The sequence below is a fragment of the Chenopodium album genome, chromosome 22 (genome assembly GCF_948465745.1).
Source record: "Chenopodium album chromosome 22, dcCheAlbu1.1, whole genome shotgun sequence".
Classification (NCBI taxonomy): Eukaryota; Viridiplantae; Streptophyta; class Magnoliopsida; order Caryophyllales; family Amaranthaceae; genus Chenopodium; species Chenopodium album.
This window is the reverse complement of record NC_137855.1, coordinates 8,668,440-8,694,743: the sequence shown is the minus strand read 5'-3', so window position 1 is coordinate 8,694,743 and position 26,304 is coordinate 8,668,440. Positions and strand designations below refer to the sequence as shown.

Genomic DNA, 26,304 nt, shown 5'->3' with positions numbered 1-26,304 from the left:
GAATACTTGAGCCCTTGATCTCACCATTGAATCCAAATTTTTTAACAAAAAATTGATGTTTTGGATGCGAATAATCAATGGGAAACATGAAATATAAAACAAGGGACATCGCATGAGCTCTATATACTTCATATATCATACAACGTATTAAGGAGAGTGAGGTGATATAACATGAACTAACTACCAAATAAGATTGATTCATCAGTGATCAGGGGAAGAGAAAACGAAGAAAGCATGTATTCATTTTGTTGACAATGGTTTTGTTTTTAGCATGTTAGAGAGGTAAATATATAACAAGCAAATTTAAAAGAAAATACCATCACAAGAAAGTATTTCCTGGGTATGAAGGCTGCTAATGTAAGTGCATGCAACCCGCAAAGTAAGCACAAAGTCACAAATTTTGTACCAAGTCTTCATCATCAACAGCTTCCTCAATAACATTGATGCAAGAGCCAACAGACATCCCCTTAGACATGGCATCAGCAAGCTTTGCTCGAGCTTCTTCATGGCGGCGTAAGAGAAGGATAGTATTCAGGACCGCCCATCTCAACTGTGAATCCGCTTTCTTCTGTGTGAACCCCAAGCTCTTGAGCAATCCATCCAACTTTTCAGAAGGAAAAATGATTCAAATATTAGGAAAATACAGATATGAAACCCAACAGCACAATAAAATCAAGGTTTATGAGTTAGTTTGATTTAGGCTAACAGGATCTGTTTAATTTAGGCAAACAGAATTTTACTGTGTGTTCGTGAAGGAATGACAGATGCATAACAGTTAGTAACGGAGGCACTTTGTTCACTGGGGGGGGGGACAATCAAGGGCAACTGGGGAGCACCCTAAAATCTAAGACATGATGATTAAATCAATGTAATGACCAGATAGATAAGTAGGATGAACCTTGTTAATATCAGTTAAACCTCCTTCTGCATATCCATATAATAAGTACTCTGTTGCTACACCAGCCAATGCTATACATGAGAATCTGTTCAGCATCTAATCAAAGACATAATACTGTCATAATCATTAGTAGTTTCCTGTTAATTAATATGAGGTTTCTCCAGAAAAAATTGAGTAGAAGGGAGCCTCATAAAAGCTTGTACCAAGAAGAGATCAATCAGATCATACCGTAGATGACATCTTTCCTGCATTGGTCTGCAAAGTACAGTCACAAATTGATTCAGAATTTGAAATTCAAGCAAACGAAGCTCATCACAAATAAGCAAGGAAAAGACGTTCAAATGTACCAAGCATAAGCAAGTTGGACAAGCTAAGACATGATAGTTCAGAGGGATAGTTAAAAGGGAAGAGAAATCAACAGGTCATAGAGAGAATAACTTACTTCCTCGACGAACTCAAAGTCAACAAAATTTGTTCCTGCTTGAACATTGAGAGACCCTTCTTTGTTCAAAGCTTCTAAACTCGAAAGTGTGTAACTCTTCGGAAGGATGCCAAGCAAGTAGGCAATTAAAAAGTGCCCAGCTTCATGCTGCAGTTGAAAATTGATCTTGTGGTCAACTCAGGGATAGCAAACACTTAATGGAAGGAGCAAAAGGACACTCTATAAGGAAACATCTACCATATTTTAAATCTAAAAGATAGCGTATCCAAGAAGAGTACACTTATTAGCGCCAGGCATCAAGAAAATAATCCATGTGCTTACTTGAATAACCCGGTTGTGGTACTTTTGACTGATAGTATGACCAATTGTATCAAGAGCCAAGCCGGCAATTCCTCCACCAAAAGAAACCTGTTAGAAGCCACAGATGAAAGAAGAGACCACAACATTAAAATATTGTGTTACATATAAAACAAAAGGTATAATGAGTGCCAAGCACGTCAAATTTAGCAACATTATGTGACATCTTGACAGTTGACACTACTACATAATTGGAGTGAATAATAGGAATCATGAATAACTTGGTTTGTCTGGGATAAGGGATTAAAACTTTTAATGGGATGGCACAAACAGATATCAACCTCCTTACAAAAAAAAATAACCCATTGATTTTGCTTTCTCTAGGCAATGAAAAATTGAAACTCTAGGCAATGAAAAATTGAAATGACTCAAAGAATTTCTCTAAGCACAATAACCTAATAGGCTAATACAGTGACTCGCTCCAAGAACAATCTTTTCATGAGCCTCTACTGTTAACGTAGAAAAGAATTTATAGAGTTTGAAAATAAAAAAACACAAGTTACCAAGTCTAATGTCCAGAAGAACAACAATCCCAAAGAGATATAAAAGAGTTTCTGGGGGTTAAGATCAAAGGCGTTCCAAGCAGCAACACCACCTAAAACCGCAGCAATCTGCAGGTTTCTTTCAATTGAACCAAGAGTCGTATCCACGGGTGATAAGAGAGAAGCAGCTTCAATTCCATTCAGCTTCAATTCATCCAAAGTATACAGTCTCTGAGGCACCTGCACTGCACATCACAATTCCACTTAATAACACAATATAAAAGTCCGAATCCATAGCATCAGGATTCAGGACTTGGAGACAATAATCAGATCTGTTTTAAGGATCCAACCATTTTCAAAAATTACTCCATAACATTGATCATATTTAAATGGTTCAGGGCTTCAAACGTACTCATACGAGTCATACCCATATCCAATGTATCACGTCAAGAGTCAGACATAGGCCACACGGGTTACTGAAGCTCGACACAAAGATTCACATGTTCAAAAGTTTGAACTTAATGCAAGCAATACATATCTCAATGACATAAATCCAGAAACATGCAACCAGCTACAGGACCCCCAACAGACAAAAACAAACTGAACTAACAAACTCCATGGTGAAGAAACATTAAAAAGTCTATTATTAATCCCAATCTATATATTATCAGAAATTCAACCCACAAAATCTAAGGTTAAATTGGAAACACAAATGTTTTGCAATTTCATCTTTAGTTAATCATATAGAGCAGCTCCATCCAATTAACCTCAAAGAAGTACAATTTATATAAATCGAGTGTAACCAAGAAATTAGAAATATATACAGTCTGATTTTTTACTATGGAAAAAATCCAATCTTTGTAAAATTATACAATTATGTTACAAAACACACATACATACAATCATAGTTGTAAAATATAGGGTCACATAATCTTAATTTGTTTTGCATATTAATCTCATAAACCAATCAGACAATTCTAGTTACAAAATGATACCAAAAATGAAGTTTAACTGAAAGAAATAATCAAACACTTCACCAGAAATTAATTCTTAAAATCATAGAAATATCAAAATTTAGAGTACACCCAATAAAGAAATAGCATAATTAACAAAAGGGTAATACTGAATTGAATTCATATGAAAAGGGTTAAAGGGGTATGATCAAATACAATTAAAGTCATAAAATTGAATTAGATAGAAGGAGAAAAAGAACCTGGCGAGCAGCGCCGAAGCAACGGAGGCCACCAGGTTGAGTGAGGGACTGCTTGACAAGAGAAAGGGCGGCTCTTTCATCTCCTTTGGCTAATTCATTGTCGAGTTTTTCCAAAATTTGCTTTCTCACACTTGCAATTCCTCTGGTTTCTGAGGTGGGTCCACATGTTATTTTGAAGTTTATTAGGGTACATGACATTGTGATTGTGAATCCCATTCATTCGTTTAGTTTCGATTGTTTGTTTAAGCCATTGGGATTTTGGGGGTGTAGACGACTTCTTGGTTTATCCACAATTAAGGACTACTGGTTCTAACTGATTTTAACCATATTTGTTTCAAGTCTATTTTCAACATTTTTACTATACTAGTCTCATTGAATTGCATTTTTTACTATTGTGTTTCTTAGTTTGTGTGCAAATAATACGGCGTAATAGTGTGAAGACTCTAAGTGTTACTCGTAGGATCATTTGGAAGTGGAGGTGGTATATTGTTTTCATTTTCTTTATTATGTGTTTGGATTATGAGTCACTTTTTATATGGAGAAGTCTATTTTATTTGGTGATTATTTTGGGCCAAGTAGTATACTCCGTATCTTATGCCCAAATGTAAAGACTTTTTAAGAAGTTTATTTACTTTGACTTTGGGGGTGTCTTTTGCTGTGGAATTGGATGGGCAACAGAAAGTCTTTTGTTGGCTCACTTGTATACAGTTGAGTGAGATTAAGAGGAAGCAAAAATTAGTGAGAGAAACACATAGAGATTTCAAAGTGTGGCTACTTCACATTTTATAGTGAGCAGTTTCAAAAGTCACTTCTGATAAAAGCTCATCCATGGTCCAATTGGTCTAATTTTGAACGTTTGTTAGGACATCAAGGGTATCATCTTCGATGGTGTGATTGCCCTTTGTTGCTACAATTTGTGAGTGACAGATTTCTGTTTTTTTGGTGACATATTCTCAATTTCTAAATTCATATATCAACTCTTATGATTGTTGTTGTTGGTTAAATTGTTGGAGAACTTCCTCACTAATTAAAACACAACATACATTAGTTATCATCGAAGAAGGCAAAAGGTCATATGTGATATGTAAACTAGTGACTAAGCTCCACATGTATGGCAATTTACCCATCCACGTATGTCCATAATCAAGTATCCCAACATAATTCACTTCGTATTTTTTTTATTTAAAAAAAAAAAAAAAAAAAAAAGAAAAACAATTCCCGCCAGTTACATTTTCCCGCAAAAACAACACTTACACAAACCCCTCTCCTACCAACCGCCCAAAGTCTTAAAAAGCCCTAAAAATTCTCACTAAAATTGAAACCCTTGTCTTTCTCTCTCCTCGCCGGCGGCAATGGCGGATTCCGGTCAAATGACGGATTCCGATCAAATGACGGAGTACGAACGCAAGAGACTCGAGAATATCAAGCGCAACTCCCAAGTTATGGCTTCTCTCAAGATTCACTCTCATGTTGCCGATCTTTCCGCCGCTTCTAAGCGTCTTAGGTCTTTCTCTTTCCTTCCATTTTTAATTTATTGCCTTTTTTTGGTTGATTTGTTTGAATTTTGTGCTACTTGATGAAATTTTGTTGTTTAATTTGAATTTACAGTGAGGAAAGTTGGTGTATTTTTCAGTTTAATTGAAAGGTTACTGATTTATCTTCATGCAATTGCAACACGTTTGATTGATTTTGAAATAGCGGTTGTTTTCGGCTTTGTTGAATTTGAAGTTTTTTTTTGTTACTGCCATTTTATCTGTTGATTTATTTGGTTGTTATGCTTTTTAGTGAATTTTATACTCCGTTAATTTGAATTTTCAGTGAGGGAAATTGCTGCCATTTTTAATTTAATTAAAAGGTAACTAATTACGGAGTAACATTTAAGCAATTGCAACGTGTTTATTGAACTTGAAATTGCTATTATTTTCGGCTTTGTTGAATTTGGATTTCTTTTGAAATTGATGTTTATTAATTCTGTTTTTGATAGTTGGATTAATAGAAATGTTATGCATTTCTTTCTGCCCATAATTAAAGGAATTGTGTTGAAATAACAAGCTTTTACGTCTTTATCATGGTGCAATGTAGTTTTCTTGTTGGTTATCATTGTGGGAAATTTGGAGAAGTTAAACATTTACCAAAGTTAATTTAGAAAGTGTAGTATTTTTTTAAATTGTTACAACCTAAATTAGAAATGTGACATATTTACTAAGAACGGAGTTCGGAGGGAGTTTTTTTAGTTGTTTTATACGAAGTATCTGATACGAGTATGACATTAAATCTAAGTGAAATACAAATACTTACTCAATAAACTTACTTTTGCAAGCAATTGAACTATAGAAGTATATGTGAAAAACTAGTCTAAGTTTCTCTAGTTGGGTTATGGGTTGGGGGTAATTAGGAGTTTGTGTGGTTTGTATGAGTGTTAATATGTGAAATGGTATGTATCACAGAGAGGAGAAGTCATACAAGCAGAGCTCTGAGAAGAAGCCCAAGCCTGATAGTACTCCAGTTGTGATTCGCCGTTCCCTTCGCACTCGAGGAAAGCCTCCTGATTTTGTCTGGCCTACCTGAAGGTTCTAATGATTCAACTGCTAATTCCTCTAGGCTATCCAGTTCGCCTGAATCAAATTCCGTGCCTGTGGAATCTCCTAGTATGGAACAAGCCTATGAGGGGAAAGGTTCACCCCTGGCTCTGGTAAAAAAACTCACTAGACTTACAAGAAAGGTAAAATCAGAAAATGAGGATGACCATTCACAGTGTGCCAGAAAGATAAAATCAGAAGATGGGGATGACCATTTACAGTCTGCAAGAAAGATCAAATCTGAAGATGGGGATGATCATTCGCAGTCTGCCAGAAAGATAAAATCTGAATATGAGGATGACTATTCACAATCTGCCACAAAGTTTGAAAGGGTTAAGCTGGAGGAGCCTTTTGCTCCACTCTCACTGAAATTAGAGTATGATAACATAGCCCGTGTCGTGCCAGGAAGGATATTTTCTGTTCAGTTCTTTCCAACAACAGAGATGACTATGGTTGTTGTAGGGAACAAGCATGGGCAATTGGGATTTTGGGATGTTAAACCACAAAAGGGGGAGGAAGAAGATGTGATTCATCTTTATAAACCACACGTGGCTCCTATTTCCGGGATTTCTGTGCACCCTTTTGCTCTATCGAAGGTAATCACTTGGCATTAATGTAGTTTATTTGGATTATATGTTAATGGTCATAGTTATCAGTTGTTAGTTGTCAGTCTTTTGTAATTCCCATTAATCCCTTTTTCATGCTTGATTGAAGGTTCAAATCATACATTTTTAGCCATAAAATGTTTTACTCATATTTTTTGTTAATGCATACATGCTATTGTAGGTTTCTAGATTTCAAACATAACCTAATAACCTATTATTCTGTTTTTTCAACCAGTTTGTAGGCTTTTACCTTTGAACGTATATTGGAATTTTTTTGCTAAGCTTGTGTTGTACTTAAAGGCAGAGTTATTCATCTGCATTCTGATTTGGGATCTTCAACTTTATCAGTGTTTGAACCCTGTCTGTTTTGTTTGTGATATTTTTTTCCTTCTCATCCCTGCACATTATCTATCTATAAGGGAGATACCATGAAAAGTGCAGACACCATTGATGTAGTTTAACCAACTTCTTCTGAAATTTTGTGCAATTGTTTCTAGTAAAGGGAAAATATAAATTTCATGTTGAAATTTTATATTTGTGCTTCAATATAATGATTTTCATGTTGATATTGAATACCTGTATGTTTGAAACTTGAACCTTTGACTTTTGACTGATCTTTGGGATGATTTGTGTCATTCTTTAATTCTGTATTTCAATTTTCTTTATTTAATTTGTTGATTTGGTAATGATGTAAGTTTGTGTGCAGGTATACTCTAGCTGTTATGATGGGTTTCTAAAGATGATGAACATTGGGAGGGAGAAGTTTGAACTTGTATGCTCAAGTGCTTATGAGTCTGCTTTTTATTCACTTGCACAGCAGCCACAGGATGTGAATACTGTTTATTTTGCTGAGGGTCCAGGGGGTTTAAATATGTTTGATGTAAGAGTGGGGGAAATCTCGTCCTCTTGGCCCTTACATCAGGGAAGGATAAACTCCATTGATTTTAGCCCATCAAACACCAATTTCATGGCAACTAGTTCTACAGATGGGTTTGCTTGTCTATGGGATCTAAGAAATATGAAAACCAAAATCGAGGATAAACATCCTGATCGCAAAGCTATGCGGACTGTCAAGCATACACGAGCTGTACATTCTGCTTATTTCTCTCCATCTGGTCGTTGCGTGGCAACAACAAGGTATTTGACCATTATGGTAGCTGTTTACTTAGTTTTAACAACTTTTTCACAAAGTATTCTAAATTTTTAATTTTTCATGCTTTAAATCTATTATTTGGAGATATTATGCATTATGTTAGCACAAATGCTATTTATGCTGTTAATAGATGCTGTGAGCCTGTGACTCAGTAGCTGAAAGCTGACGTCTCTTCTTAAAACTTGTACATGTACTTAGTTACATATTTAAAGGTTATCCTGTCTGATTTGTAAACATTTTGGCTTCTCTGATGTTGGAAACTCGACTCAACTTTTTTGTTTGTCAGATTAAAGATCTCTTCCCGATTCTTGTCTCAGGAAGTTAGCTGTGAGATTTTGAGATTTGAAAAATCCCTTTTGTTATTTCATTGACCATTCAAATTTAGCTTTAAAAGTGTGGTTAGTCTGATTGTATGACTTGGATGCCTGTTTTCTCGAGCAAGCTGTTTTATGAAAGTGTGAAGTACCTTGCTTAATCTTGTCATGCTTTGGATGGTATTTGTAAATTTGTTGCTCTTTCGCTTCTTATGTCTATTTTCTTCTCTGTGCAGTGTGGATGACAATATTGGTGTGCTTAGTGGTGTAAATTTTGAGGATACATACATGATTCCCCATGATAATTGGACGAATAGATGGATTTCTTCTTTCAGGTATAACATTCTTTATATCAGTACTTCAGTAGAACTGCTTGTTTTAAATAGCAACACTTCTTGCTGTACATTGCTTGCATTTGCAAATTTTGCCCATCAGGTGATGTGTATTAATTTGTGTAACTTACTGTTTATTTTTATAGCACAAACTGCATGGTTTTGGCATCTGGCTGATAATTTGTCAGTACTTAAATGTCTGATATATGTTTAAACTGATGCTTAGTAAGTCCATGCATGATGCATTAACAGAATTTGACTTTTCTTCATGTAACTGCTGAAACCTCTGCCCTTTCCGTACTTGTACTTCTATCCATTTAAGGTAGTTCTAAATATATGAACTCTTTTGCTGTTTGATGTGAGCAGGGCTGTATGGGGTTGGGATGATACACATCTTTATATAGGAAATATGAAAAGGAGAGTCGATGTGCTATCAGTGACACAAAAAAAGACGGTACATTCATTGGCAAGCTCTCATATGTCTGCTATTCCATGTCGGTATCATGCTCACCCCTGCAATGCTGGGATGCTGGCTGGTGCTACTAGCGGTGGTCAGGTTTACATATGGACAGCATCTTTATGATCAACCTTATTCAGCAATTTTGTACGTAATCTGTTCATTGTAAGTTGTAACTCATGGGACTATGGGACAATTCCTGTGAATGATGATCTGCTGTAACAAGCACAATGCCTGGTTAGTGTTAAGTTATTAATTATTGTTGATTTTATAGGGCAACTCGTTTCTGTATCTTAATTCCACTAACATAGTGTTGTCTGCTAAACGAATCTAAAGAAAGAATGTTAAATTAGCAAATTCACAAACAATGGTCCATATTTGTACCCATCTTTACATTTTGATTTTTTTTGTTGTATATAATTGGTCCATTTTCTTAATTAATTGAGTCAACGGACCGAGTATCCGATCTTAAATACTGACTTTTGAAAACTAAATGTTTCGTTACATTTGTCCAGTTTCTTATTATCTTTTAACTAATATCAATACCATTATGCCATTGAATGGATTGGTTATTACATCCCTTGTTTTCAATTATAAGTTGACGGAATTCGATGTAGTTCGAGTATTAGGTTGTTTTTTCATTATAATCAAGACTTGTCTAAGCATTGTAGGTTGCTACGATATGTTATGATTGATCATACTTAGAGGATAAAAACGGAGTGTTAGGAGAGCCATAGAGCTTATAGAGCAAGTTAGACCTGTTTTGATGTGAAACTCCGGTATAACAATGTTAAAAAATTACTCCGTACTGCATACTTCGTATATGAATAAGCTTGGCCTAGTGGGGGAAATAGTAGGTGATTTGGCTTTTTTGATCTCACGTTCTAATCTCCTCTTATGCATTTGAAAAAGACCACTATAGCGGAAAATAGATAGTCCGTAGGTTAAAGGTAAAGTGTACCGATACACGTTTCTTATCCCCTCAATGAGCTTCAAGATAAAACGATATAAACCATTAAAAAAAGAAAGGGAAAGCACTAATAGTAAACACTAATCGCATTAGTATTTATATGATGGGTTGAGCACCAAAGTAGGTCTAGTGTGTAGTCTCTTTGATACTACAAACTTTGCTCATTAGTACATCATTTCTTTTCGCTTCTTTTCTGAAAAAACGTGGCTAAAGGACACTGTATAAATTCTTTCGCAAAAAACAAAGCATGGCTTATTTCATAAAGTAATTTCATTTTTTAGTGCTATAACTATAATGGCACATGCACATCAGCACAAAGTTTTGTTAAAGATAAAAATTACAAGCATCTCTTTTTCAAAAAGCTTATCACAATTTTCTTCATTTTTGTAAAATATAATTAGAATAAGGCTGTTCACGTAATCATTTGATTTAACTGTTATTAAATCTGGTAATAATCCCATGTTCCAAACTATTTGATTTACTAGCGTAGAGAGTCATGAAAGACAAGTAATGTCGACCGGTGTTTGATCATTGAGTGTATTGTACCATCCTAGAAGATACAAAGTATGGGAATATTAATCCGTGGATCAATTAAGTTAGCTGGTATCCAAATGTTTACAACTTTTGCATATTTATTTTTTCGGGCTCCAGTTAAAGGAGTCCCTAGTTGGACCCGATCAAAAACGCGCTAGTCCAATAATTGGTGAAGGGGTACACACTACAGAGCCCAAGATGGATAGATCATCGCTACTTCCAATTCCACCATAGACCTACTGGCTATCCTACCATCAATGAATTTTCAGAATGGTCCATGCAAACTATACGGAGTACTGAGTAGTACTCTCTAGGTCCCATATTCTTCCTACTTCGTGCATTTGCTTATTAAATCTTGACGGTGAATTATTGTTTGTATTAAGGAGATATTATTAGTTTTTATATGGTATATTTTCTCTGTTTTATTAAACTTGCAACAAGTTGTGCACTATTTACATACTAATTTAAAGATATTAATGATTAAAATGATGCATTGACAAGCTTGAAATAAAAAATATTGCATACAAATATTGTTAAAAATAATGTTAAAAAGACTGGGCCTAAACTCTTCAGTTTAGTTTAGTTCAGCTCAGCTTCAATAAGTTCAGATCAGTTCTTATTTTAATTTCTGTCTCTCATAAAATATTCAGTTCAGCTCCAATAAGTCCAGTTTAGTTTAGCTCAATTCAGTCAATCAGAACAAGCCCTTTGTGTAAGGCTATAAGCTAACCTTGAAATTACAAAGTAAATTATCTTTCAAATTTCAGTTATGTTAGTTTGATAGCTCTAGCGCTAATAATAATAATAATAATAATTAAAAAAAAAAAAAGTCAATGTTGATAACATACACCTTGAAAATTTTAATGGAGCATCTTATTTGAAATTGAAGAGTAAACGCATAATATACTTACATTGTAGTGTATATTCCATTCGCAAATATTATGAAAAAAAGGTTATATTTTGAATGAACAACTGTATAATGTGTATATCTTTATTCTTTTTTTTTTTTTTTTAATTTTCAGGGAAATAATGTGTATATCTCTAAAAAAAAATATGAAATACTCCATGTAGATTAATTAAGGAGTTTTGAAAGTGGATAATTCATATAATTCGTTATAATATTAATTTGACAATGAAAAAAACTACCGAGTACTATTTCATTGGTTCATTTATTGTTAAAATGACATCTATCAAAAAGAGATATGCATATATTTGGATGATGTGACATAAAATAAAGTTCTTAACAATTTGTTTTATTACTATTGTCCTTATCTTCATGAACTTTTTTAAATTAAAAAAAAAAAAGAAATGAATGATGAAATAAAAAATAAAATAAAATTGAAGTACAATTGTCAAGTGTTAGTGGTATGTTAGTAGGTCCACATATGGTTAGCATGTGGAGAACAAAAATTACTACCATTTGATTTTTTGATTGCTCGTTTTGGGTATTCTAGATTTGCACCTTTGTGGTTTATGATCATCATTAAGTGTGTAGTAGCAACCAGGAAGGAGGCTATCACGTGATCCATTTTAATCAATGGTCTCAATGTCACGTGCAGGCAATTAATTTTTGGGGTTAGCTGTAATTGAGGAGACAGTAAAAATCAAGTTTTTTTTACAGATTTTTTTTTTATGACCCACTTGGCCACTCTTTTGGACTTGGGGTTTACTCTTTTTATGCACGCATCCGTACTAGCCAATTTGAATTCTCGGCTCGAACATTAATCCCATACTTGATATAAACCCGATTTTATCCACAACTAGCTAAGTTTGAGCTAAATCCATATAGATGTATTTTTGACTTGATCGAACATAAATAATTTATTTATTGTTTCAATATAGGAATGCTAATTGAATTGAGCAGCTCGCGAGCAAGTCAAACTCGGCTCAGTCAACGCTCGGTCTAAACGCGACTCAAATTCTACTAGACTTGAGATATAACAAGCTATAATTCGATTCGATAAACTCTTGAGCAACTCGATAATATATTTTATTAATATAGAATTTACAAACAAAGTTACTACCATGTTTAAACAAATTTGATACTTAATAAGTGTTGATTTATATTATCAAAAAAGAAAGAGTAAACTTTTAAAAAGAAAACAATATAAATTGAACAAAAAAAATAAAGGCATATCATTATATAGAAGGTCAAAACTTTAACGAGTAGATCGTGAGCTACTCGACTCGACTTGAAACTATAACAAGCACGAGTTGAGCATGATTTATTGGCTCAAAACTTTAGCGAGCATGATTGAGCACATGTAAAGAGTTTTCGAGTCAGTACCCCTCAGCGCGTGATCAACTCGCTTGATAAGGACCCCTATTTCAATTAATGAGATAATTAGCAGTTTCATGCACACAATATATATACTTGTTTAATAAAATCGATCTCGATAAAATTGTAAAAGTAGTGTAATAGTTTTGTTTATAAAAAATGCATACAATAAAATTAAAGAAATCAAATCTTGTCACCAAAAAAAAAACTAAAAAAAAACCAAAAAAAAAAAACAAAGAACAAGAACTTTGGATACTCCCTTCGTTTTTAAATACTTGCTCCGTTTCTCCGTGTGCGGAGTTTTAGGAGAAATTGGAAAAAATTATAAAATATAAAGACAGTGGGGTTGGTGGAAGAATAAAAAATTTTAAAAAGCAAAAGTATTGGAGAAATTAGAGGAGAGAGAATATAAAATTAATAAAATATGATTTACGTAGGGTCCACTAGGTGAAAAAAATGAATTAAATATTGTAAAAACTTTTCAAATAAGGAAATTAAGCAAGTATTTAAAAACGGCCGGAAATGAAAAGTAGAGCTAGTATCTAAAAATGGAGGGAGTATTACATAGTTCGCTAATGAGTTAATTTATCAAAAGGCAATATCAAAGGAGAGTTTCATCGATCTTATGATGGTGTGGATTATAAAATAGTGGCTAGAGGTTAAACCTTAAAGGTGTTGATATAATACGCCCACAACAACGAGCCCCTCACGATAGTTGCTCAAAGGGGGCTAATCTGATTTAAGACATATACCCATACCTAACATATAAATTCAATTCCGGGAAATTTAAAAAATATTTTGATCAAACCTTATTGAATTCAAAATTGACTTGACCAGATACTAAACTAGGCGAACCAAAGGTTGTGGTGTGGAGTTAAGCCATGTACCATCAAAATCAAATATTGACCATTAATTTCTCTCAAATATAATTAATGAAAGTGATAGAATTGGAAATTATTCGATTAACATGCTAATAGCTTATTTTGTAGCAAGTAGCTACAAATCACTAATTCATTATCTATTTGAGCGGAAAACGCCAAAATGTAATCACAAGCCGAAAACTGACAAATCACATAAAACAAAACCACAATAAAAGTTAAATCCCTCCTCAAGATTTTCATCGCCATCGAATCTCATACATTCAGCACAATTCGTCAATCCCATACATTCAACACAATTCGTCAATCCTTAACCCCCCTCACTTTCTGAATCAGCAAATCTTTAAGACTATTCAAAACCCCCATATCAAGTCACTTCCCCAGTCTCACCCCTCGACCCCCTCCCTCCTAGCTCATCAAAACAGACCAAGAGGTCGGTATTCCTCATCACTTACCAAATCTTCAAAACCGTTCAAACCCCCTATATTAAGTCACTCTCCCAGCTTGCCCCATCAACCCCTTCCCTCCTAGCTATCTAAACGGACTAGGAGGTCAGTATTCCTCATCGCTTACCTAATAAACAACACAAACACTAAAAAATCAAAAACCCATATCGTCACCAAATTTGTTAAAATCTGAATTAATATCCAACTTTGATAAGGCCCTACAAAAATAGCTTCTTCAACACCTCAAAAAAAATAAAACTTTATTAAATTTCTCTCTCCTCTTTGTTTTTGTTCTTCTTCTTCATCTTGTTGTTCTTCAATAGTGTCCAAATTCAATTCGCCCCACTTGCTAGTTAGCCGTGGCATATGCGTTGTCACTATTTTACGCCTCACGTTTTTATCCTGCACACCCTCTTTCTCTCTCCTCCCCCTCCTCTTCTTTTCTTCCCTGTCTTTGTCTCCTCTGTTTTGTTGCAGAACAAAGAAAGAAAAATTTAAACCCCTTTTTTATTTTTATTTTTCAATTTTCAATTTTTATTTATTTTCCTTTAATCTTAATCAAGTATCTTTACAAATTGCAGCTACTTCCACACTGGTTATTATTCTGCCCACTTTTTTTTTTTTTTTTTCTTCTTTATTTATTACTCCTACTTTCAACAATTCAACCCCCATCATTTCTTAATTAAAAAAAATAATAATAATTAATTTTCTGGGTTTTGCTGCTTCTTTAATTTTCCTGTCCTTTTCACGCGTTCTGTGTTAGATTTATGTTGAATTTCTGATGTTATCTGAGTTGGGTTTTTGGAGATTTTATCTGGATTTTTGAATTCTTCGCAAGATTCTCTTTCTATGGCTGGAAATAATGAAGTTAATGTTAACGAGTCTAAGGTAATTTATCACCTTTTTAGTTTATTAATCTTAATTTTGGCTTATTTGATTGTGTTCTTATTTGCCCAGATATCTTAATTTTTCTGGGTCTGATGTTTTTTCAGTTTTGCTGGGATTTAATTTGAGGGATAATTACTGCTATATGGTCAAAAAAAATTGTATCTTTTTGTCTTTTATGTGTTTAATTTGTTTCTGTTTTTGTTAATTTAGTACTTTAGTAGCAATTTTTAGCATTTGGGGTTTTTAGGTTTAAGTCTTTCTCAAACTGAATTGGGTTCATTTTGTTGGTGGGTATGACTAATTATAGGGTTTATATTCTGCAATTGAGTAATTATAGCAATCAAGCTAATTTTGCTAATTCTGTACTGATCAATTTGAGCTAATTGGGTAATGCCTTAATGTGGAAATAGAGATGTTTTTGCACGATTAATGTTGAATTTGATTTGGGATTTTGTTAATTTTGTGTTCTTATGTTGAATTTATTTGTTAAAATGGCCAGGGAAGTTGATATTTGTTCAATTGTTTGTTTTTTTTGTAATGTATAGAGGGTTGTACCACTGAATACATGGATCCTGATCCAAAATTTCAAAGTGCATTACAATATGCTTCGGCGTCCTGATGGCACCTTTAATCGTTACCTGGCCGAATACCTTGATCGTAAAGTTCCGGCTGATACGAAGCCGGTTGATGGTGTTATTTCCTTTGATGTTATTGTTGATCGTTGTACAAGCCTCCTTTGTAGGGTGTATCGTCCAGCCATAGCTGAAGAAGTAGAAGAAGAACAAGAAGAAGACCAAGAGCAAGGGTCCACAAAAGTGTGGAGTATTATTGATCTCGAAAAGCCTGTTGAGTCGGATGTTGTTGTTCCGGTGATAATCTTCTTTCATGGGGGAAGCTTTGCTCATTCCTCCTCCAATAGTGCTATCTATGACATACTTTGTCGGCGGTTAGTTGGGGTTTGTAAGGCTGTTGTAATTTCTGTGAACTATCGGCGTGCCCCTGAAAATAGGTATCCTTGTGCCTATGATGATGGATGGACTGTTCTCAAGTGGGTGAACTCAAAGAGTTGGCTCCGGAGTAAGGACTCAAAAGTACATATATACTTGGCCGGAGATAGTTCTGGTGGCAATATAGCTCACAATGTTGCTGTACAAGCAGTTGATTCTGAAATTGAAGTTCTTGGAAACATTCTTCTCAATCCTATGTTTGGTGGACAAGAGAGAACTAAATCAGAAGATCGTTTGGATGGGAAATATTTTGTGACTTTGCAAGACCGCGATTGGTATTGGAGAGCATTTCTTCCTGAAGGGGAAACTCGGGACCATCCAGCATGCAATCCATTTGGTCCCCATGGTCGAAGCCTCAAAGGATTGAAGTTTCCTAAGAGTCTTGTGGTGGTGGCGGGATTGGATCTTATTCAAGATTGGCAATTGGCCTATGTAGAAGGGCTGAAAAAAGATGGTCAAGATGTGAAGCTTCTATATTTGGAGGAGGCAACAATTGGGTTCTACTTGTTGCCAAATAACTGTCACTTCTACACTGTCATGGATGAAATCCGGGACTTTATGGGTCTTAATGGGTAGCTAGTTCAGTCAGAAGACAAAAGAAAGGTTAATACAAGCCACTTTGGGGCACCTCGCTCTTCCTAGTGTGCAACTTACTATGTGAGTAGTGCTAATTATTCTCTTTGATATCTGTTTAATACGTATGGGTAGATAATTAGTTGCTGCCTTCAGTGGTCAAAGCGATGATTGCTGGGCTTTCTTGCTGGTGCAGAACGGCTTAAAACTGAATTTTAGTAGTGTCGTTTGGTAGTTGTGGAATTGCCTCAACTGGGCAATTTCCATTACTATATGGGGTTGATAGTAGTAGTAGGTCTTTACAGAGTTGTGAGCAATTCGGGGCAATTGCTGGTTGTTTCTTTTTGCTTCTGGCCGAAAAGGTGGAGAAGCAGATCACTAGACAGGCTGCGGTGCTCTGCCGAATGGAGCTTGCAACTACGCTAATAGTAGTATAGTACTAATTAAGAACATGGGCAACATGTTTCTTCATAGATACTGTAAAATCTGTATGTGTATACATATATATATATATCTTCAATATATTAAATGTAAAAGTGTGCTGATCAATCTTATGCTATTTTTCCTTCTAATTTCAATTCTCTTGTTTGATGTTCTGGAAACTCTTTACTCGGCAACTTCTGTTTTCATGCCTGTTTGTTTTACTGTGCAAGCTGTCATATCTGTATTTGGGATTATTTGCTGGAATGAATTCGCGCATACTCTCCCTTTTTAACACGGAGTAAGGGCAGAGGTGCAGGCGAGTTTTGAAGTATCATTTGGGGTATTACTTGTATGTAAGTATGTTAGATCTAGTGAAGTTTAAAAAGACAGTTTTTGAATGTTTATTCTTTTTCATCTTCTTTTGATTTGCAGTGTGCCTAAATGCAACCCCTGTAAGCACACAGTTGAGGCGATATTTTTATACCAGCCGACCTCTAAAGTTGTAATTCACTGTAATTAGAACCAACTGCTTTGCAATTCTGCATCCCTTTAAAGTTGCACAATTCCTCGAACAGCATCAAACTCTCACACCCATCAGATCAAAATATCCAACTCCGTAAGTCCGTAATAGACACAACTCAGTACGGAGTCCTCCGTACCGAGTATTAGCAAAACCATTAGCTCATGGTTACAATTTAAATCTTTTGGAACTTCTAATGAGTCTAATTGAAATGATTGGAAAGACAGACAGGCAATTATTCTTACTTAAATCATCATCAATTTGATGTGATTAACATTTGTCACACTCACTTTTTTCTTCCTTTTTCCTCAATGAGGAGGGAGGGCCTGAAAACTGAATAGTGAATTTGTGTGGTCTGTGAAAGCTAGCAATTTGAAAGTGTGCTTTTAAACATACAGAATATGATTTGATTGTAGTTGGATTTTTTTGGCATAGTAAAGCAAATTGCCAAACAAGTTACATTGATTGATTCTTACTTAGTTGAGATTTTTGACTCCACGTTATACACTTCTAAACCTTGTAATAGTAGCATACAACACCCTACACTCCCCTTAATAATTTCATCATTGTTGGTGGTTGGACTTTGGATTTATTCATAGGACAATGTATATCTCCCTTTCTCAAATTGCAAACAGCTATTATAATTCCGTACCATTTGTTCCTTTGTCATTGTCAATGCGAATACGATTATACCCGTTCTATTATGTTTCCGAGTACACCTAAATGAGAACACGGATGAATTTAATTGCAACAAACAAGAATACAAGACGCATGCATTATCATTGTCATCTAATTTTCATTATTATTGCATTGCAAATTTACTTTTCATCAAAAGCATACTAGTAATAGTAAGTAAAACAAAATTAAACAGTCATTCTTTCATAGAAGAAGAAAACATCCTAGTTTTCAAATGTCAACTATTTTGTCATTCTAAAGTTTTTTGTTTTAGCAAAAAAGATTTTCACTATTCACCAATTAACGAACCCTTGAAGCATAAGCAAATGAAACAACAGCAGCCAAAATTGTTGTTGCAGAAGAAACCAAAGTCCAGAAGCTTTTCTTCTTCCTTTCCTCCAACAAAGAGTATTGCAAACTCTCCATTTTCTGTTGCACCTCTCCTACCTTCTCATCCCTCTTCTTAAAAACCGACCTCATCGCCTCCAACTCCGACAAAATCGGTTTCAATTCACCACTGATGCTCCTCTCATTCGCCGCCTTGTTCCCTGCATCATCACCTCTCTTCTCGTTTTCCATAGACAGTTGGTTGACAGTGTTTCGCACCATAGACACCACCAACTCAAACATCTCAGTTTTCGCCTTCATTGTATCCTCTAACTCATTGACTATCCCCTTGTGTGTAGCCAAATCCTTCTCAATCAACTCCTTGTCTTCCTTCAGTTTGTTATACTTGCTAACAGTCTCTTTCTTTTCTCCTTCAAGGGTATCACTGACAGTCCTTAATTCCTCAATCATATTCTCCAATCTTTTCGAAATTTCCGATACCTTAACCTCTAAAGTCACCCCAATCTTCTTCTCCTCATCTAAGGCCTTCTTAACCTCATCCCTTTCCTTAGTAACTCGGCTTAATTCACTCTTGTGATCACTAATCTCAGAGGCTAATTTCTTGTTCAATTCGACATTATTCGAATTCGATTCTTTCACCAATGACAACTCTCCTTGAGCCTGTAACAACTCATTCTTCAACCCACAAACTACATTGTTCACCTCCTTGAACTTACTTTTCAATTCAACAAGCTCTTCCCTAACTTGATTTGCACTCTCAAGCTCCTTTTCAACCTCTCCCAACCTCGCTTCGACACTCGACTTCTCACCCTTCAACCTCTCAATCTCCCTCTTCTTCTCATTTCTTCTCTCAAGCAAATCACTCAAACCCTTCTTAGCCTCCTCCAATTCCCCCACTGTCACAGCATTACTCTTCTCCAATTCGAAAAACTTCTCCCGCCATTTCTCCTCATCCTCCCTAACACTCAAAACAACACCATTCAATTGCTCAATTTCCTTCTCCAATTCAGTGATTCTCGCATTGTTCTTCCTCCTCTCATCACACAACTCATCATTCGCCCTCGAAACCGCCTCCTTCTCGCCGCTCAAACCGTCGATTTCTCCCTTCAAACCCTCACAATTCTTCTCCATCAACCTCAATTCACTCCCCATCCTCTCAATCTCCTCCTCCTTCTCCTTCACCGCCTTTACCGAAACCTCATACTTTTCCTTCAACCCTTCCAACTCCTTAACAACCCCCCTCTCTTTCGATTCCGCCACACCAATCTTCTCCCTCAATCGATTAATCTCCACAGCTCGAACACCCAACTCATGATTCATCTCATTTCGCTCTCGAATCGCTTGATTAACACCTTCCTTCTCTCTCCTAATCTCATTCCTAAGATCATTCTCCAATTTCTTCATCAACCCAATCTCATAATCACCATCAAATTTCGCCTTCTCCATTTCATCTCTCTCCTTCACAACAACCCCCATTTCTCTCTCCACTTCCTCCAACCTCTTCTCAACCCCTTCTTTCTCTCTCCTCAACAATCCCACCATCTCAGACTCCATGAAAACAGACTCAACCTCCTTCACGACCTCCGCTTCAGCCCCTTCATCCTTCACCCGAGTCAACTCAGCTCTCAACGCTTCAACCTCCGATTTACACCGAGTCAACTCCGAGTCAAGCGATTTAATCTCCTGCCGCTTCTCAACAGTCTCCTTAAGAAGCATTGCATTCAAGGAATGCAAGCTTTTGAGCTTATCCTTGTCATTTGCAGAAGGGTCATCAATGGCGGCGGTAGTTTGATGGTTGTTTTCCTCCATTTTTGTGGGATTTTGTGGGGTTTGAGTTTGATGGGTAGGTTTCTTTTTGGCCATAGTAAAGTGGGTCAGAATCAAATAAGGATCTTGTTAATGGTGGGGTGAAGAAGATTGAAAATGTGAGGTGATTGGGAATTTCTAGGGTTTAATTGAACGGCTGATAAAAAGAGGAGATAAATAAAGTTGGGAAATTTTTGAAAGAGTGAGAGAGCAGGAGGAGAGAGAAAAGAGGGGTTTTAGGTGAAGTAGGGTTTTTAATTTTTGATTTTTGAAGTTGATGGAATTGGATGGATTCGATGCATTTCAAATTCAAAATGAAGTGCAGCTTTCGAGGGACATTTTGATTTTTTTTGGGTGTTACAAGCACAAATTCTTACCTACGAAGTACATACTAGTGTAGCTAAGCTATCTACACCAACCATATGTATGAACATGCGGTGCTTTAAAATGAACATACTTATTTTTTTCCCCTTACTTTATATCTTAACTTTATTTTATTCTTTCTTACATACTTCCTTTGTTTTTTTATAGTTCCAACACTTCTCTTTTCACGCTTGTCGATGTATGTTTTCAATCGTTAATATCTTTAATTATCAATATGTAAAAATCATAAAAATTTGATATTAAAATTTTATAAACCGAGACGAATCCAACAAGATCCTACATGACTTTATTTTTACATAAGTATAAACCGTCGAAACTAGTTAAAGTGAAACACATGAATAATTTAAAAGTCAAACTGTTGCAACTATAAAAAAACGGACGAAGTATATGTTAATTTTCTCTCTCCTTTGTTATAATCTCATCTCAAAATTTTCTTTCTCCTCTTTTTTTTTTGTTTTTACTTTCCTTATAAGTTAATTAAATCTCTTTCTTACCTCACTATCCTTCAATCATTAAACTTTTTAGTTCTTCTAGTTTCAGCAATTTCCAATTCTGTCACCATTGTAGCAATCTCTATTGTCGCGATCTGAATCAGTAGGTAATTTTGAGGTTCTTTTTATATATATGAATACTGTAAAATTAATGAAATTTATCAATCTTGCACTTGTAATTCCTAATTTATCATATTATAGACTGATAATTATTGTTATTACGATGAATTAAGATTAAATTTTAGGTGGATATTCAAATTTTAAGAGTTAAAATAATTACAACGAATTTGTGTTTAATTTATGTAAAAAACAATGAACATGTAGTACTTTAAAATTAACGTTAAATACAAAATGAACATTTAGTACACTAAAAATGAACATTTAGTAAGTAAAAAATGAACATATTATAAATATCTTTATCTTTCATTAATCATTATATACAATGAAATTGAACTTATGTATATAAAAATCATGTTCATTTTTTATATACTTAATGTTCATAATTTCTTTTGATGTGTTCTTAATTTTACGTGTTCGTTTTTATACTTGATGTTCTATTTACTTAATGTGTTCATATAATTTTATGAAACGTTCTTTGTATCAAGTATGGTAAGCTATTCTATGATTATACGATAAATGTTCATTTTTAACATGCTAAATGTTCATTTTATTTATATGTTCACTATTTTTTTAATTTAATGTCCATATTTATATTACGTGTTCATTTTTTTTATTACGAAATGTTCATTTATATGTGTATATAATTTTTTCTTTACTAAATGTTTATTTTTAAGGTCGTGGTTCAACAATTATATGATTATAGGATAATGTTATTCATTTTTAATATACTAAGTGATCATTTTTTTTATAAACATTTTCACTTTTTAGTACTAATGATTCATATATTTAATTTACATGTTCATTTTTATTAATAATGTTCATTTTATTTATGTGTTCATATTTTTTTATTGGTTACAGAGAATCAAACGAAAGCCGGTAACAAGGCCTTGCTTCATGCCACGTGTTTATTCACTTGATGGCCTCTTCTGGCATTTTCACATTTTACTGAATTAATTGGAGATTAACTGAATTGAACTGAATAGAGCTGAAATGAAAATTTTATGAGAGAAGAAAATTAGGAAATGAACTGAAATGATTGGGGCTGAACTGAAATTAAGATGAAGTGAACAGTTCCTTCGTTTGCCATTTTTTATTTTTAAAAATAAGACAAATTTGCAAATTACAGCCATTTAAAGTTAGTATTTTGCAAATTGCATTCATTTAAAAAAAAAAACAAAAAAAAACAAATTGCAACTCAAAAGTAGTTATAAATTGTAAATTGCAAACTAATTCTATTTTCTCATCAGTTTGCGTATCGAAAAATATTCGATTAAAGTTTTAGCGGTCATTTTAAACTTTAGGACCCAACTTGAGTTCGGAATTGGCATAAAATTAACATAAACGCCTCGTTTTTACAGCAAATTAAGATAATTCAAACCCTAAAAAATTAACATAATTCAATTTTTTCATCGGTTTGCGTGTCAAAAATTAACATAAATTCCTCGGTTTTACAGCAGAAAAAGCAATTGCTCTCAAATCGATACATTTTTTGTTACGCAAAACAAGGCATTTGCGTCATTTTTTCTAAACTTTTAGCTCAATTCGAATTCTTAATGCCTAAAATGGCCTTAAAATCTTAATCGAATATGTTTCGACACGCAAATCGATGAAAAAGTTGAATTGGGTTGCAATTTACAATAAATTTTGGGCTGCAATTTGCGAATTTTCTTAAATGACTGCAATTTACAAAATAAAAAATTTAAATGGTTGCAATTGACAAATTTTCCTAAAGATAAATGAATTATGGAAGATCTTCGGCCAAAATTTACAAACGAGTGACACTGGATGTCAAGATGTCAAGGTGTGACAAAAATAAACTGTGAAGCATATGTTGGTAGCATGACTGGCTTAGGGGTGGTGTTGCGTGATGACGAGGGAAAGAGAGTGGCTGCTGCTACACACCAGGAGCTGGCTGGTTTGTCACCAGAAATTGCAGAGGCCGCAGCATGTAGATATGGACTCCAAGTTGCTCTCAGACTTGGATACTCACACGTGCCATTGCAGAGTGATGCTTTAAATATTGTCCAAGGAATTAAGAAGGCAGGAGGCTTTACTCCCTTGTGTATGTTGATTGATGATATTTGTTCTCTCTCTCAATGTTTTGCTAGTTTTTATGTTTGTCATGTTAAGCGAGCGGGTAATAATCTAGCTCACCATGTTGCTAGGTGGGACTCAAGAGGTTGTAATGAATTTATTTGTTTAGGTTTGTTTCCGCAAAGTCTCTTAACTTTAGCGGAAATTGATCTCCTTTAATGAAATCCCACAAGCGTTCCCTCAAAAAAGATGTCAAGACACAACTACATAAGTGGACCACTTTGTATATTCTGAAAATAAAATTTTAAATCACCCTATATAATTATTACTCCGTCCGTTTTTAAATACTTGCTTCATTTCTCCATTTCTTCATGCATGGAATTTTAGAAGAAATTGGAGAATGTAATAAAATATGGAGGTATTGGGGTGGGTGAAAGGATTAAAAATTGTATAAAGCAAAAGGAGTGGAGAAAATTATGATTTATGTTGTTGGATCTACCAGGTGAGAGAAATTAACTAAATATTGTAAAGCTTTCCAAATAAATGGAGTAAGTATTTAAAAACGGCCGGAAAAAGGAAAGTGGAGCAGGTATTTAAAAACAGAGGGAGTATTTGTTTCCAAATTATTGTCCTCTCAATTGAGGCTTATACTGTATATAAATAGTAAAGGCTACACATACAATTGTTGTATGTGGTCCCTGCATACAACCTTAATTTGTCATGTTTTTATTAACTAAAATAATGGGCCCAAGTTCCATATAATTCAATGTATATTTTTTTTTTGAAAGAAATAATTCAATGTATATTTGACTCTAGATTTTCTTCCCTCGTATGATAATGTGTCAATTTATAATGGTGTTGTATGTAAGGACAACGTGCAATGGATGTATATTTATGAGCAAGTAGAAATGGAGGAATGTTATATATTTGTTGGTACATAACATGCCAATTCGTAAATATTTTAAAAAATTAACATTAGTACCACTGAGATGTGAATGTATCATTGTTATTGCAATAGTACTGTAAATAGTTTAAATTACACTAAAGATTGTTACAGTGGTATATTTTTAAAGCTAATATATATCACTAGGTTGTGAAATTATGTCATTTCGAGTGTAATGGTATAATAATAGTTCTAATAGTATTAAAATGACTATAGTGGTACAATTAAAGCCTGAAAATTAAAGTGATAATATGTGGTCCCATCACCTTTTTGTTTTACTAAAGCCCCGTTCAGTTCACCTTATTTTTGTTGAAGTGAAACTATTTTTACTAAACTGAAATTATTTTTGCTAAACTTAAATATTTTTGCTGAAATGAAATTACTTTTATTGAAGTGAAGTTATTTTAGCTGAACGGAAATTATTTTACTGATTTTCTATTGTATTTTTTCTTTAAGCTCACTGAATTTTACTGAACTGGACCTATTTTTGTTTAACTAAAATTGTATTTACTGAACTAAACTTATTTTTACTGAACTGAAATTATATTATCTGACATGAAATTATTTTTACTTAATATTATTTTATTAAGGTGAAGTGAACAGGACCTAAGTTACCATTATTGCCCTCTTATGTACCAATAGGTACATAACTTTTTTTTTTTTTTTGACAATGCCTCTATGTGTATAAGTTCTCGTATATAAATATCACATAGTACTTCATTCATCTCAGAATAACTAACTAGTTTGATTGACACACTTATTAATGTACAACTAGTGAGTAGCCCGCGTTGCTCCGGGTTGTTACTGTTGTGTAATCAATAAATTTTTTTTAAAAGGATTTTTAAATTAATTGTCATTGGCTAACTAAAATTGAGTTTTTTTTTTGTACATATTTTTTGATTGAACCTTGTGATTTGCACTTATATAAATTTTTTTACATATTAATAACATAATTAATAATTGGCTTAATTATATGGTGAAATAGTTATCGTTGTTATAAGAGGTTGAGGGTTCGATCCTCCTTACCCTTATGTTTTTATATGGAGTAATGTTGGTTGCTTGAGTTTTGTGAGATTGTTTGAGTGATGTTGGGAAAATGACGTGGCGCAACAAAAAAGGGACTATGTGTCACATCGACGTTCTTAAAATGCCAAAAAGTTGATACTGTATGATAAGGTATACATAAAAATTAATTTAAAAATATTTTGGACGACAACATTTATTTTACACATATAGGTTAAATATATAGTTAAAATAAGCACTAATAAAAAAAAATAAACTCTCAAAAATAATACCCTCATATAGTCATATTACTCGCATCGATTACTAAAAACGGTCGTTACACTTTACTCGCTACAAATCCTAATATTTCCTTTTTCGTAAATTTTTTAAATGAAATTACAAAAACACCCTTATATTTATTTTGAGGGAAACAAAAACACCCTAACAAAAAATTTTTTTAACCTCAATTACATACGTTAAACATAATTAATTAAAACTCACCTAATCTAATTAAACTCATCTTATCTTTCTAACATCATCTTCTCCATAATGTTTTTCTCTCCTCCTTCATCTTCTTCCTCATCCCTATTACTTTTCTCTCTCCTCCTCCAACCCCAATCTCATTAATTGTTGAAGAATATCACTACCCTTTCATTATAAGTTTCCATATCTGATGTTTTTAGGGATCTTCGTGGAATCGCTAGTGGTTTCGTATTTTCGCTTGGTGGTTTGTGAGTTCGCTGGGTGGTTTGTGGGCTTGCTAGGTGGTTTCGTGGGTTCGTGTCGAGTGCTTTTGTGGTGCTAGGTGGTGGTGTTGGTACCGTTGGTTCGTGGTTCATGTTTCATGGTGTTAGGTGGTGGTGGTGGTTTCGTGGTGTTGGGTGGTGGTGTTTAATTTTGGTTTAATTAATTATTTTTTGGGTTGGATTAAGACTAATTACATCCCCTTACTTTTTTCAATAATTACACTGAAGATCTTTTAATTTGCTTAGGAGTCTGCGCAACTTATGTTTGTTGCGAGTAATATGTAGCGGAGTACAAACTTTGAGCGGTCCGCTAAAAATAAGTCACACTTTTGATTATTTCTAAATAATACTCTCTCCGCCCCTTTACATAGTTCTCATTTAGACTGTGCACATTTGCCAATGCAAT

At 34.3% G+C, this 26,304-nt stretch overlaps 4 protein-coding genes and 1 pseudogene across 7 annotated transcripts; 3 read left to right on the top strand and 2 right to left on the bottom strand.

The window, feature by feature from the left end:
* Positions 1-213: 213 nt before the first annotated feature.
* Positions 214-3,673, bottom strand: LOC145604990 (uncharacterized). The gene is made up of 7 exons (XM_081660990.1): positions 3,393-3,673; positions 2,201-2,419; positions 1,662-1,748; positions 1,341-1,487; positions 1,127-1,153; positions 899-994; positions 214-604 (listed from the first exon to the last, which is right to left on the bottom strand). Exons 1-7 carry the CDS (start codon positions 3,606-3,608, stop codon positions 392-394), a joined length of 1,005 nt encoding a protein of 334 aa, XP_081517116.1. The 5' UTR covers positions 3,609-3,673; the 3' UTR covers positions 214-391.
* A 1,048-nt stretch (positions 3,674-4,721) lies between these two features.
* On the top strand, positions 4,722-9,196 carry LOC145605971 (DNA damage-binding protein CMR1-like; annotated as a pseudogene). The gene is made up of 5 exons (XR_014105174.1): positions 4,722-4,896; positions 5,840-6,567; positions 7,283-7,713; positions 8,280-8,378; positions 8,742-9,196. The product of XR_014105174.1 is annotated as a DNA damage-binding protein CMR1-like (transcript).
* Positions 9,197-14,047: 4,851 nt separating this feature from the next.
* Positions 14,048-16,978, top strand: LOC145604808 (gibberellin receptor GID1C-like). Of its 3 annotated transcripts, XM_081660767.1 has the most exons (3): positions 14,048-14,826; positions 14,931-14,971; positions 15,372-16,978. In XM_081660767.1, the coding sequence occupies exons 2-3, from the start codon at positions 14,969-14,971 to the stop codon at positions 16,407-16,409; spliced, it is 1,041 nt and encodes a 346-aa protein (XP_081516893.1). In that variant the 5' UTR covers positions 14,048-14,826; positions 14,931-14,968; the 3' UTR covers positions 16,410-16,978. The 3 variants fall into 3 exon arrangements, with proteins under 3 accessions (XP_081516893.1, XP_081516892.1, XP_081516894.1); XM_081660766.1 differs by lacking the exon at positions 14,931-14,971 and having other exon boundaries at positions 14,052-14,826; XM_081660768.1 differs by lacking the exon at positions 14,931-14,971 and having other exon boundaries at positions 14,053-14,826; positions 15,326-16,978.
* Positions 16,979-18,137: 1,159 nt separating this feature from the next.
* LOC145606004 (uncharacterized) lies at positions 18,138-20,461 on the bottom strand. The gene has a single exon (XM_081662068.1). It carries the CDS (start codon positions 20,233-20,235, stop codon positions 18,325-18,327), a length of 1,911 nt encoding a protein of 636 aa, XP_081518194.1. The 5' UTR covers positions 20,236-20,461; the 3' UTR covers positions 18,138-18,324.
* Positions 20,462-22,958: 2,497 nt separating this feature from the next.
* Positions 22,959-23,426, top strand: LOC145603886 (uncharacterized). Its single transcript, XM_081659859.1, has one exon. The coding sequence runs from the start codon at positions 22,959-22,961 to the stop codon at positions 23,424-23,426; it is 468 nt and encodes a 155-aa protein (XP_081515985.1).
* The last annotated feature ends 2,878 nt before the right edge of the window (positions 23,427-26,304 follow it).